Source organism: Anarrhichthys ocellatus, unplaced genomic scaffold (genome assembly GCF_004355925.1).
Source record: "Anarrhichthys ocellatus isolate YVR2014 unplaced genomic scaffold, GSC_Weel_1.0 scaffold58, whole genome shotgun sequence".
NCBI classification, from domain to species: Eukaryota; Metazoa; Chordata; class Actinopteri; order Perciformes; family Anarhichadidae; genus Anarrhichthys; species Anarrhichthys ocellatus.
This window is the reverse complement of record NW_022280088.1, coordinates 1,538,407-1,551,946: the sequence shown is the minus strand read 5'-3', so window position 1 is coordinate 1,551,946 and position 13,540 is coordinate 1,538,407. Positions and strand designations below refer to the sequence as shown.

The following is a 13,540-nucleotide window of genomic DNA, read 5'->3' as shown; positions in this document are numbered from 1 at the left end:
GACTCTGATTGGACATTTCTTGGTGATCTCCGAATCTGACGGCCTCTATAAAAGCAAAGAAAGAAACAGCTCTCTACCTGTTGACTGTCTGCTGTTACTGAGATAATGTTCTGCATACTGTGGGTTGTCTTCCAGACCTTGGCTGTTGTGGTGGAGGGTGGTGTGTCTTCAGGGAGTGCTGAGACACTGGCCAATGGGGGAGTGAATAATAACGGAGCTGCAGGTGGAAACAATGCCAACCCTGGGGCTCAAAATGGGGTCCCAATAAATGGTGAACCCCTTGTGGCGCACTTAGTCCAACTTGGCGGCTCGTTTTTTATCCAGCCAGTTGGAAACCAAGTAGGTCAGGCTGCCCTGCGGCAGCTGATTCCAGTCGGAGCTCTCCAACAAGGTGGGGTGTTTCTCGCGGGGCAGGTAGGCACAGCCAATGTGAATCCACAAGGGCAGCTGACTCAGGGTGCCAATGGTGGGCCGGTCACACTGTTTGCTGTGCTGCCACAGAGAAATGCTGGAGGAAACCCACAGGGTGCCATGTTGACTCCCGGCCAAGTGCAGCTGATCCCGGTGGCTGGGTTGAACAACCAGCAACAGCTGGGCGCCTCTGGTGGGAGGGAAGCTGGCAGACTGAGGTTTCAGCGTTCCGTGGCAGCTCGCCTCAGGAGGACACAGTCTCCAGTGATGAAGGCGATGGCGGCTGAAGAGGAGGAGGAGGAAGAATGCTCTGGGATGGAGTTGGAGGGGAAGCAAGCAAAATGAGACCATACAGCTGTCACAGATTTATCATGATTCATTCACTACATCCTGATCCTGCAAACTATGCTGGAATGTTATAAATCATTGTCATTATAACGAATGCCCAATAAATGATGGAAGTCAATGGTTGAATCTTTGTGGTCTTTTTTCAAATTTATCAACAAAATACATGCTTTGCACATTATTTGGAGCCTGAAATATGTGTAAACACTGATAAACCAGTGTCATGGGTGGGACTCCTCTGATGTTATGTATGTACAAATATGCTCAAATTTCTATTTACAGTGCACTGCTTGCATCTAATTACGTACAACATGGTGATTTGGGTCTCTAAATATGAAAAACATCTTGAAACATATTGCTCACATCATCGCAGAACAGATTTGTGTTTGTAAAGAACATTATGAAAATAAAAACATATTTACGAAATCCCACAAAGAATTGTAATTTGTCACGTCATTAAACAGATAACAGGAAGAAAATGTTACTTAATTTGAACTGCATGACAGTGTGCAATTAGTATAAAGCTCCAGACCATACTTCCACAGAGGGTGTTTACCTGGTCTGCTGTGGGCTGCCCAGTCAGCAGCAAAAAAACAAAAATAAAAACCTTTCCCAGACAGCCTCAGTATGTGACAACATACAACCACACTGGGAATAAATGTAATGGCTCTGAACAACTTGAGGAAATGTGCTGATGAAACATGACAGACTAATATCTGCTCCTGTAATTAGGCAGCATCAGAGGTTTTTACAAATTAAAAGCTGTCTGGCATTTCGTGCTCATCACTGTTGAGTTGCGGTGCAATATGAGTAGTTGTTTTTAGGGCTGGTGTGAGAAGAAATCAGCTTGGGACGAATATAAACAGAACACAAATCACAGTGAGGCTTCCCTCCTGACAGGCCCTGGGCAAGTATTTCAACTCTGCACTGTAATAGAGCAGCAGGAAACAATGAAATGTCATTGTGTTTTGCTGAAGTCACAGCCATCTTCTAAGAGTGCTGCTTGTTTGGTAAATGTTTAATTACATATAAGCTGACAGACGTATTTTTTCTCTCCATAAAATAACTTGTTGATGATGTCAGTTATTTGCCTGCTGTGACCACAACCCGCAACATTTAGATGGTTCATATACTGGTTTTTAGTCAGGAGCTTCCAGAAACCTCCACAAAGCCTTCCCAAGACACTGAATCACTCTGTTATTCTTTGAGGTCACTCTTCTGTATTGAGAACAATGTATGGTTGAATAGGGTGAAGTGCTTTTGAAAATAAGCAGCTCAATGTTACATATATTTCTTTAAATCTTGTGCCGTAGAAAGAAGATGTCATATCACACATAGGTTCCCATGACACACAGGTGACAAAAATAGTTTATGATCAAGTCAGTGTTCTCTTCTCTAATTGGCTCATAATAATCTATGGGACTGATAAAAGGTGCTCTGAATTCAGAGAGCAAACTATAGTCCTCCTTGGCACATAACATTTGAAACCAGAACAAAGAATTATAAGGTATGTATTGTGCAATTCAGATATTATAATAGGATTGTTATGTACAATTTAGTTTGGAAATACAAAAATAGTCACGTTCTAACTAAAATCATGCACATATTACCAACAATATTTCGATTTTATGAGTTAAATGTATTTATTTTAATCTTTTTACAAGTTTCAGGCTGCAAAATGAAGCTTCTTCTCCTCACACTTGTAGCAACCATCTGCTATGTGAGCACAGTCTATCTATCTCTATCAATTGATATGATACATGATATCTACAAGCAGTGTGTGTAACTTCTGTCTGTTCTCTTTACTTATTGCAGGTCAATGCAGGCAAGGTAAGAAACAACTACTACTATTCATTTATACATGATTAGTGCATACATCTAAAATTAGATCATGGTTAAAAACAAAAGCTCTTTCTCCCCCTTCACACAGAAACAGAGGATGCTGGCAGCTATGAATGCTGTGAATGGAGGGATGATGGGAGGAATGAACGGAGGTATGAACGGAGGCATGATGGGAGGAATGAACAGAGGGATGATGGGAGGTATGAACAGAGGAATGATGGCAGGAATGAACAGAGGACTGGCAAACGGAGTGAACCCTGGGATGATGGCTGGAGGCCTGAACCCACCTATGGTCGCTGGTGGGTTTATTGGGCAGCCACAGTTTGCTCAGGTGAGTCTATCAGGTTGCCATTTGATTACATCACTTCAACAGCAAAAGCTTTAGGAGTCTTAGATTTCATTAAAATAGTTTAATTTATATCTACTTTAATCGTATAGGTTATAATAGAGAGCAAAGATTAGGAAAAAAATGTATTGACTTAAAATTCATATTGTAAAAAACGAGACAACTTATCAAAGAAATAAGCAGAACTTGCATGGTTTTGCAATGGATTTGGTGAATAACTCTAATCTCACTACAGGATGGCGCTCTCCTGTTGTTTCACTGTTAGGTCCCAGATGTCTTTAGATTGAAAATACTATAATTTGCCACCAATTTGTGCATTATAAACTGAATACAGATTGCTGTTAAGCCAGATAGTGCATGATATGATTTATTAAATTATACAACGATGTGTGCAAAATAATAACAATGTTATAGTACAAAAAACCCCCTATAACCCTTAAAAGAACATCTGTACCCTCTCTCTCCATTTCAAAGTTTGCTCGCGGAGTTCCTGCTTTTGCTGCACCGGCTCCCATTCCCAATGTGTACGCTGTCCCTGCAGTCAATGGGGTTAGTGTTGCACAACCTGTAATTGTGTTAAGAACACACATCTTTTGATATTGTTTCAGGCTTAGAGTAACACACAAAAGCATGGATTTATGTATTTTTTGTCTACTCTCAATATCCTTTCATGGGAGTTCCTCAAATGGCACATGGGAATCCTCCTCAGCAGCCTCTGATGGTAATCAATCACCTCAATCACTGATTCTCAGTCCACAACACACTTTTATTACAGGTTACACGATGATTTGTGGAATTTCAACTTCACTTGAGTCACTAAATCTTGGTGCCTGTGTTTAGGGGATCACAGGCGGTGCCACTCAACAGCAGCTTCCTCTTCAGCCTGATATATTCAGAAGATTCAGGGTATAGGAACAAAGTAAACTTTACTCGATGTGAATACTGATGAAAGATACACCAGCTAATTGTTGTTTTTTGACTCTCCAGCGTCAGGTTATGAAACAAGACAACACCTTAAAGATCACTATGGATACTCAGGTAAGATTAAAGAAGCAGATTTCGGTGGATAATATAATAATCAATGCTGTTCATTCACTCTCTGTTCCGTCTTCAATTTCTCAGATTCCAGCTCCCACAAAATCAACTACCACAACTCCCTGTGACGCAGACCATCACCATGAAGATTATTAACATGACACTATTAACTTTTAATTATCAAAGTGATAATAAAACCTGACTTGTATGATTCTTTCTTTTACGAATGATAATAAGAATGAATCCCAGCAAAAACACAACAACTCTTGATGTGACATGCTAACTGTCCAATCAAATAAATCATATTTCAAATGAAAGTTTGTTTTGTGTAATCCTCTGATTTTACACCAGTGCATTGAAACAATTCAGACAGTTTACCAATAAACCGTGGTCATAATTGCAATATGTGGTGGATCTCTGCTGCCATCTAAAGGATATAAAGTATAATCAAACACATAGCTGAATAATATGCACTGAAAAAGAATCCAAGTTTCAAAGAAGGCCCAAAATAAAAAGAGCTTTTTGGGTTTCACTCACTGAGTTAAAGTTAATTGAAACAGGTGAAGACTTACACACACTAAAACATTTTAACATGTCACAGTACAAAGCACAGGTGTAAATAATTGTCACACTGCCATGGTTTAGAACAGAGCCATCATGAATGTTATCACATTACATTACAGTCATTTAGCAGACGCTTTTATCCAAAGCGACTTACAATAAGTGTATTCAACATAGGTATTCAAGAGAACTACTAGTCACCAGAAGTCATAAGTGCATCTCCTTTTTTTAAACAAGCATCTAAGAGCATAAACCAGAGCCAAAGTACAGTGCAGAAACAAACTAATACATGTGTTTATTAGAAACACCTGTTCTTGTCCTGGTTAGACAAGTCAAAATATCTCCTGTGAAAAAGGCCTGTTTATTACACTGCAGGTTCACAAGAAAGGCATGTGTTAAGCATGGAACAAAAATGCATGGTGCATAAAAAATACCTGCTATAAAATGATAGTTTTTGACATTTAAACTAATGCAGAAGCAGACCAACTTCTCCAGACAGACTCAGACACACAGCTGGTGTAAACTTTCCAGTTTTTTCTGCTGTGTGTCTTGAACATGAATCCCAACTCAGTCAGCGATTAGTGTAATACCCACGATTTACCAATTAGATGCCAACATCAGTCAGCGCATGATGAACAACTTGTGACAAATGTCTAATTATAAGCTTCTGTTTGCCTCTTTTTTTTTCTCATGACATGCCAAAAAAGTATAAGCGCCACACTGGAACATATGCGTCTAAACTTTACATATAAGATGTGTGTTATGTACACAGGTCCCCTAAGACTAAAGCACTGGGACTAAAACACTCAATGGTGTGAAATATTTGTAGAAAACACATAGAATTCAGAAACTTTAGAGGATTGTTAACAGCTTTACGCAGAGTATGTCATGGTGTTTAGAGACATGACCTACACCTAATAACATAGCTACCTGCCCTGTGTTGTAAGAGTCTGAGTCTGATGCCATGGGAAATGTCTGTCACACTGACCGCACATTGTCTGGATTGGTTGGCAGTGGACTATAACAGCTCAAAAGGAACATAATATAAAAGGGATATGGACAGGGTGAGGAGACACAGCAAGGGAAAGCAGAACCAGAGGAACAGTAAGATATCTCAGTGAAAGTTATATTTCTGTCATGGTGAAATATATGGTAGGATTTGATTTTTTTTAAACATACTTTATGTTTGTACCGACTATAGGACATCATGAAGCTGCAGACTGCCCTTGTGTTGGTCTGTCTATTCAGGACAAGTTTCGCTCTTCCAGTGAGTTAAAGTTAAAGTATGTTTCTCATATCTTTCTAAAATGGCAGATATGAAGTGTTATTTTTTTGTGTTTTACAGTTGCAGTTTGGAATTATTGCAAGCAACAGCAATGAGGTAAATATATCTGTTAAAACTTTTATGTTCAATGGTTGCAATGTCAAAATCCCATGTCAATATGGAATCCATCAAATTGAATACAACCCTTTTGTCGGTTTAGATTCTAAGACTGAATGGACTAACTCTTGCAACTCTTGGACAAACACAGGTACTGGAAGTGCATAAAACCCTTTTTGCAATCCTAACAACACTTGTATTGTGTGCCTTCCTTTGTCAGATTAAGAAAGCTTTACATGTGTGGATGGAAACAAAGCAAAAAAACTAAACTAAATGCTTGCTTCTGCAAGTCAATACTTCCCCAGTATTTTCTGCAGCAGCAGCAGCAGCAGCAGCCGGAGGTGCTGCTCAATCCACAGATGGTGAACTTGAACCCTCAAGTGACCAATCCCTTCGGCCCCCAGGGGCCCCAGCTGTTTTTCCCCGCCCAGGGCAACCATTTTATGCCTATGCTCATATCAAACGGCCAGCAAGAGCAGCTTGGACCACCACAGGATCCCAACTCTCCCAATGTTCCTCAGCAGGCCCAAAACCCTTTTCAGGTACAACAAAGCAGCATGTAGATGCAGTTATCCCTTCAGCTGCTGCTCCTCACAGTCATATGGAGAAATGAATAACAGCTTTAAATTTACTTCAGGTGTTTCCACATTTCCAGTACCCGTCTTATGGATTTCCTCAGCTTCCCAGAGAACAGGTATGAAGGAAAACATATTGACCAGTGTGCACACCTCAATATGTTCATTCAAATGATCACTGCTGATTTAAATTGATTCTATCATCCACAGGGCTTTTCGTACTTTTTCCCTCCTTACGGCTATCCTCAGCAGAGGAACAATGTGATGCTGCAGCCCAACAACGGTCAACAGCAGCTGGAGAGAACCACACAGAGACCACAGCTCCCTCTGCAGGTGAGACACGCAAGATGACATGAAGTGGAGCTCTAAGGTGGATGGAGTAGGGTGAAACTCTGAAGAGGGCAAAATTCCATTTGTAGTATGTTCAGTAGAACAACTTTATTGTTTAGACCAACACGTTTCGGCTTCATTCGGGTCATTATAGAGACCAGCACAGAAGTGTTCAGTGCATATTGGCTGCTGAAGAATGTGAAAAAAACCGAGCTACTAAAGTAATTCAAAATATGATTGTGTCTTTATCAACTTCCCTTTTCAACTTTGAATTAAGGTTAAGAACCAGTGCAGTAGACTATTATGACTAACGACAAGACTTAATGATAATAACATAGCTGCAGATGTTGAGTCATGTGCCGTGACTGTGATGCAAAGTCGACTGTCTGCCATATTGACCACACGCTGCTGAAATCATGTCACCTCAGTCACATTTCAGTGTTGAATAAGTGTTAAGCAACTGCTATATCAGCACAGTTTTGATACCTGTTGCACATTATAAGTTTGTTTTGTGCAGATGATGCCTTTTTTGATCTGTTAATGTTTGTGTGTCCGAGAGCCGCTTCAAAAATTAGATGTCGCAATCCTCAAATTTAGAATTGAAAATGAAATACGTAGGTACATACTTAATATATGTATATACGTTGAAATCTTATTTTTCTGCATGTTTTCTTACTTCAGCAGGCTTCCCAACCTAAGGTGCAAACTGAAAAAGTGAGTTCACTCCCTATACTATAACCTCTTCATGTTTATGATTTCACCAATAATCAAGGGAAGAGACAAGAGTGCACCAGTTCAGTCTAATTGCTGTGATTTTGTAACTTTCTATCTCTATCAGACATGGCCACTGGGAACACAGAAAGTGCCTGCTACAGCTCCTCCTCATCCTCGTGGTGACACATCTGGCCCAGGTGTTGATGAGGTATGATTTTATACATTTTTATACATTTTGTTATATGTCACGGTCATTCATGTTGTGCAGGATTTGATTCCGAATATTTCAACAACTATTTTCTTTTATGTTTCTCCAGGGTCAGTCCAACTTCCCTTTCCTCTTCGAGCCTTAGATGCCACCTGGGAAATATCAACAAGGTGATCTGTCAAAAAATACATTTCTGTGTGTTTGGCCACATCACTCATTCTTAAAAATGTAAGGAGAGTGCCATTCCTCTAAATGAAATATGTACTCAATTCTTTTTATATTACTCTGAATTGTCTTGCTCGTGTCAGGAATCCATTCCTTGCTCCTTACAACATGTCAAATAAAGACCTTTCTCAAAGTGATTTGTTTAAGAGTTTTATTTTGGTACACAGAATGTATTCTTGTACAGGTAAATGCTGAGTGATTTCTCAGAATAGACCACAGGAAAGAAAACCGTCATCTTCTTTAAAGTTAGTCAATCAAACTTGTGGTTGTTGGTTTCTTCCTGAGAAAAGTGTGAGATAAGAAAACTTGTCAGCAGCAGTTACTGTCGCAAACTGATGATCAGGAAATTAAAGTTAATCACTTTCACTCTATTAACATCCTCACCTGTTATTGTTGTCAATAATCTTCATCTGGATTGTTTTCCTCTCCAATGAATTTACCAAGGTTCATCTTCAAAAGGAAAAAAGTTGTTTAAATTAAACCACAATGACGAGCACTCTCCAAATTCAACACAATACAAATTGTCAATACTTACAGGTTTGAAAACCCCAAACTCAACTGAGACTTTGTTCTTCAATTGGAAAAAGAGAACTTGTGATTAGCATTGAATATATACAGTGAATATATGTTTTATTTATCTTTAAAAAACATATAAAGTAAAGTAAACATTATGGAGATTACCGGCTCTGTGGCGTTGTAGATGAGCTTGACAAATTGCTAAAATTGAGATTAAGAGAAACAAAAATCACAATGCCATTGTTTTGAATATAAAATCAAATATCAAATCAAGCAAAGCTGCTTGAACAAACCAGCTAGTTTTTTAAAATTATTTTATATTTGACTGAAATTAAAGTTTATACCCCATTCTTCGTATGTCTGTGTCTTCCTCCCTGTAAAAGAAGTACAAATCAATTAGCTAAGAGTCAGAGTTTTGACACTGTAATCACCGCTACAAAGAGTTCCATAATGTTTTATACCTTATGGTGATGATGTCCTCTTCCTCCATGCTATGGATGGATTGTTCGTCATTAGTATTCATGGGTATTGAAAATAATCTTTATGGTTTTTCTTCTGATTGTTTAACTGTAATAAACATTATATTAAAATGAATTGACTTACCTTCGGCATCAGAAATATGTTCTCCCCCTGTAAGATTTTCACATCAAAGGTCAGCGGAATCATAACATTTCATAAAATGGTGTAATTTATAATATAGAATGAATAATTGCTCAATAGATCAAGCCACTAAATCATATTGTTTACCTCCTTCAGGGTTACATCAGTGACATTCTATGGATAAAATGCCACACGGTTAGTTGAAATATAATATCCAGTGTCAAGCCTGTCATTTCAAACATTCTGTATATAATACATTTGTTTTTTAAACTCACAATCTTACCTGAAATGTCACGTTGTCAACCTGAAAAGGAATTATAGAATTATAAGAGTTTTTGTCAACTGTTCTGGTAAATATGAATGTGTTAAGATCTCATTGAGAGAAGAAAGGAAGCCTACCTTGAACACAGAGCAAAACACCTAAAAGAAGAAAGACGTACATCATATTTTGTCATCATGTAGTATTAATAAAAGGGCACAACCAAGATTTTTAATAAAGTTTTTTTTTGTTAAAGCACCTTTCAAGATGCAGTTATTAATGATAAAAGACAAAAGCCACAGATATTGAATACAGACACAAACAAATTTAAATAAAACTAAACACAAATAAAGAGGTGGGTCATGTTAAAATTCATAATACGGTTGTATAAAAAATGGGGGTGAACATTATAAATAGTCATATGATGTAAACTATCCTATAACAGCATTTTGAATGACATCAGGAGTGAACTTAAGACTTTAATGAGGTAGAGACCCAATGTATTACACTTTTGTCTTTCTATTTTCATTTGAGTACAGCTATAATGTCAAAGTGAGCTTACCACTACACCAGGGTTCCTCCTGTTGGGCCTCCAGCCTCCTCTGTGTCTCCCAAATTGCCTGCCGGACCCATGAAGATGGCCTCCAGGCCCATCAGACATGAAACCACGAACCTGTGTGAAGCACAGATAAAGTGCATTATTGTTATGTTATGTATAAGGCAAACGTTAAAGAAGTAGGTTGACATATTGGGAGTCACTCTTATTGGTTTTCTTTAGTAGATAAAGTATGATTAATTTCCTATAGCTTAGTGTAACCAGCTCAAATGTAAAGTAACTTCTTGTTCATACATTTTCAAAAAATCTGAAAAATAGTTTTTACCGGAAGGCCTCACAGATTTCTGTACAAAGCTCTCCTTCGGTCCCAACTATATATTCTTTCAGCCCACATCATGTCTTCTTTTTTGTCAACATCTTAATCAAAAGTGTATTGGCTACATTTTTGCTACCCTCAATATTAAAGTTGTTAAGCATGATGACATCTAAAAGCACTTTTCTAAACAGAAACTTAGGCTGGAAGCTGGGGGAAAACAGGTAGCTTGGCACTCTCCAAAATTAAAACACATTCACCTGCCACCACCTCTAAAGTTCTCTGCTTAACATGTTATGTCTTGTTTGTTTAATGCCTTCACTGACAGAAATGTAAATGTGATTTTAAAGAGGGTTGAATGGTGCAACTATCATTATTGTTTGTGGACTAACAAAACTAAACAAATTCTTGGAAACACAACAAATACAAGTACCTTCCCCAAAATATTTGAATATTCTTTTCATGAGACTACAAAACTGGATAGCAAAAAAATAGCTTAATGTAAATACCAGTTCTTTTCCCAAAGTAGAAGCTTGAGAACGGTGGACAGAGTAACATCCACCTGACCCTTCCTCTCCATCTCCTGGGGCACGTGTCACTGGCTGGTCGCCGTCGCCACGCTGAAAAAAATAGGTAATTCAATGAGAAATAGTTGACATGCAGACGGCAGAGGCTCCTCTTAGTCTACCTGTTAGTCTATTCCCTGTTACCTTAGGGTCTGCATCCAGCTTGGGTCCACCAGCAGGCGGAAGCTTTCCATCCTGCCATGGCTTCCAGGAACCTGGCTGAGCAGCAACCGCTGACAAAAGTAAAGCTGCAATACACAAGAGCTGCATTGCTTCTGAAGAACCTGCAAGAAAATATTAGATAAAATTGAACTCTGAAAATGAACCATACCACTTTAAGCGCTAAAACAGACGAGACATTTCACATTGCAAGTCACTGAGCATCTACCGTAACACTCACCTGTGCTTTGTGTGTGGCCCCTTGTGCATCGATAGCCTACTTATATCAGACATCCGACGTTGAGACACACCACGCATTTCTCAAAACAGCCCATCTTAGTCACACTTATGTGCAACACAACAATTACTTCACACATGGTTTGCTAATGTCTTCTTAATTTAATTTGATCCCTGTTTATTAGCAAAAGTACACAATGATAACAATGGTTAATAATTAATAAATAAAAACTGTGAATAGAAAACCTAATTATGATCATTAATGAGTGTACTACTGTGTAAATCAGGGGTGTCAAACTCAAGGCCCGCGGGCCGAATCCGGCCCGCCACGTCATTTTATTTGGCCCGCGAATCCGCCAGAAAAAAAAAAGAAAAGTAAAAAAAAAAATATATATAAATTTAAAGTTAAACTTGATAATAAAAATATCCCCATAGTCGAAGTTATGAGATAGAAAGTCATAATTATGAGATAGAAAGTCATGATTATGAGATACTTAAACACAACAGTCATAGAAGCAGCTCTTTGACATGGAAATGTATGTGAGTACATTGAAGACTACTTTAAACGTGACTTTACAACAGATGAAATATTTCACGTGGGATTGTGCAAACACACCCTTCAAAGGAGTTTAAGCTTTGAACAAAGTTATTGTAATAACTTGTGTTTGATATTTGTCTTTGCTATTTTCTTTAAAAGTTTGATCTTTGATAGAGTAATGTGGGTTTCTTAACCCTTAATTAAAAGGATTTAAGTTATAATAACAGAAATGTGCTTAAATATATTTTTACATTTATATAACTGCATGTACAATATTTTAACACTTGATTAAACAATAATCAAATGCAGACAGTTATTTACCAATATGTTAGGAGAAGTTACATTTACACAGTCTTACATTTACAACCGGCCCTTTGAGGGCAACCGTGATGCTGATGTGGCCCAGAGTGAAAATGAGTTTGACACCCCTGGTGTAAATGATTTAGTAGAGGGAATAGCAGCAATGAATTTCATCAAACAAAGAGAGAGAAGAAGGAATGCAGGCTTCATTGGGCGTTGCCTGTTACCTGCCTAAGCCACTAAGTAACCTGATTTGTAATAAGACCAGGAATTCATGTTTGACATGTTTTCTGATCTGCCAATACTGAAGAGAGGAGAATAAAGACACTGAACTTACATAACATATAAAATGATCTCTGACTGTACTAAAGATGATATTTAGATTAGAATTTTTACACAAATCCAATGTACTACACTGTATCATTATGAGCTATTAAATGAATGCTACATATCATACGATCCATGTGTTGTTTCTATCTCTGATCATTAGCCACACCTTGAAAGGTGGAGGTGGAAGATTTCCATATTTCCTAATATTTGCAATTTCCCAACAATGATGTTTGCTAATGAGAGGACATCCGGTCCTGTGACTGTATATAAGAAAAGCTCAACATTCAGTACAACAACAACCTCCTCCACCATCTGCAAGAAAGTCTGCTGAAGTTGTAAAGACTTGAAGGTGATAATATGAATCTTTTGTTTCTGTATTTTCTTGTGTGAGGCTGATGGTGATTTAGCTGATATTTTGGAAAAGCTGTTCATCTGAACAAGTCTTTATCCTTTCCTTTTTAACAGGAGAGATCACTGTAACCATGCTGAAGGAAGTATTTGTGCTTGGATGCCTCCTGAGCATCGCTCTGGCTCAGCCTGTAAGTGTAACAATTTCATACTCAATATCAATACCTCTGCTCTTATATGCTGACACCATGACTATTATTATCACAGTATAGTGAAGGAAATATCAAACTTGTGTGCTTCCTATAGGTGGACATGGAGCACAAACGACTTGCTCGGTCTGACTCTGGCTCTGACTCTGGCTCTGACTCAAACTCGAGCTCTGACTCTAACTCGAGCTCTGACTCGAATTCCGATGAGGTGAGTGCTTTGTCTATCTTCTACAATTCAACATTCAAAACTTCTGAATGTAAATTACTGTAAAATCCCAAGAAACTCTTCTGCTGTTTATTGACAATGAATCTTTTTGATTTTCAGAAAACAACCACTACTAAAGCTACCACTACTAAAGCTACCACTGCTAAAGCAGCTACCACTACTAAAGCAGCTACCACTACTAAAGCAGCAGTCGCTACCACTGCTAAAGCAGCTACCACTGCTGAAGCAGCTGCAACTACTGAAGCAGCTGTCACTACAGCTGCACCTGTATCTACTACTAACTAATTTTAGTTTGCACACCAGCTCGGTTTTGTGCCAGTTTGTCATGACGACTGCTTCTTTCTATTTTCACAGTTAGACGATGTCTTAACCGCAGTGTTTTCACATTGATCATTCTTCAATTAAACTGT

The 13,540-nt window shown here is 38.4% G+C and overlaps 1 protein-coding gene across 1 annotated transcript; it reads left to right on the top strand.

Moving 5' to 3' along the window:
- The first annotated feature begins 5,747 nt into the window (after positions 1-5,747).
- Positions 5,748-7,893, top strand: odam (odontogenic, ameloblast associated). Its single transcript, XM_031871397.1, has 8 exons — positions 5,748-5,807; positions 5,886-5,921; positions 6,025-6,072; positions 6,239-6,463; positions 6,559-6,615; positions 6,707-6,829; positions 7,665-7,748; positions 7,858-7,893. Exons 1-8 carry the CDS (start codon positions 5,748-5,750, stop codon positions 7,891-7,893), a joined length of 669 nt encoding a protein of 222 aa, XP_031727257.1.
- The last annotated feature ends 5,647 nt before the right edge of the window (positions 7,894-13,540 follow it).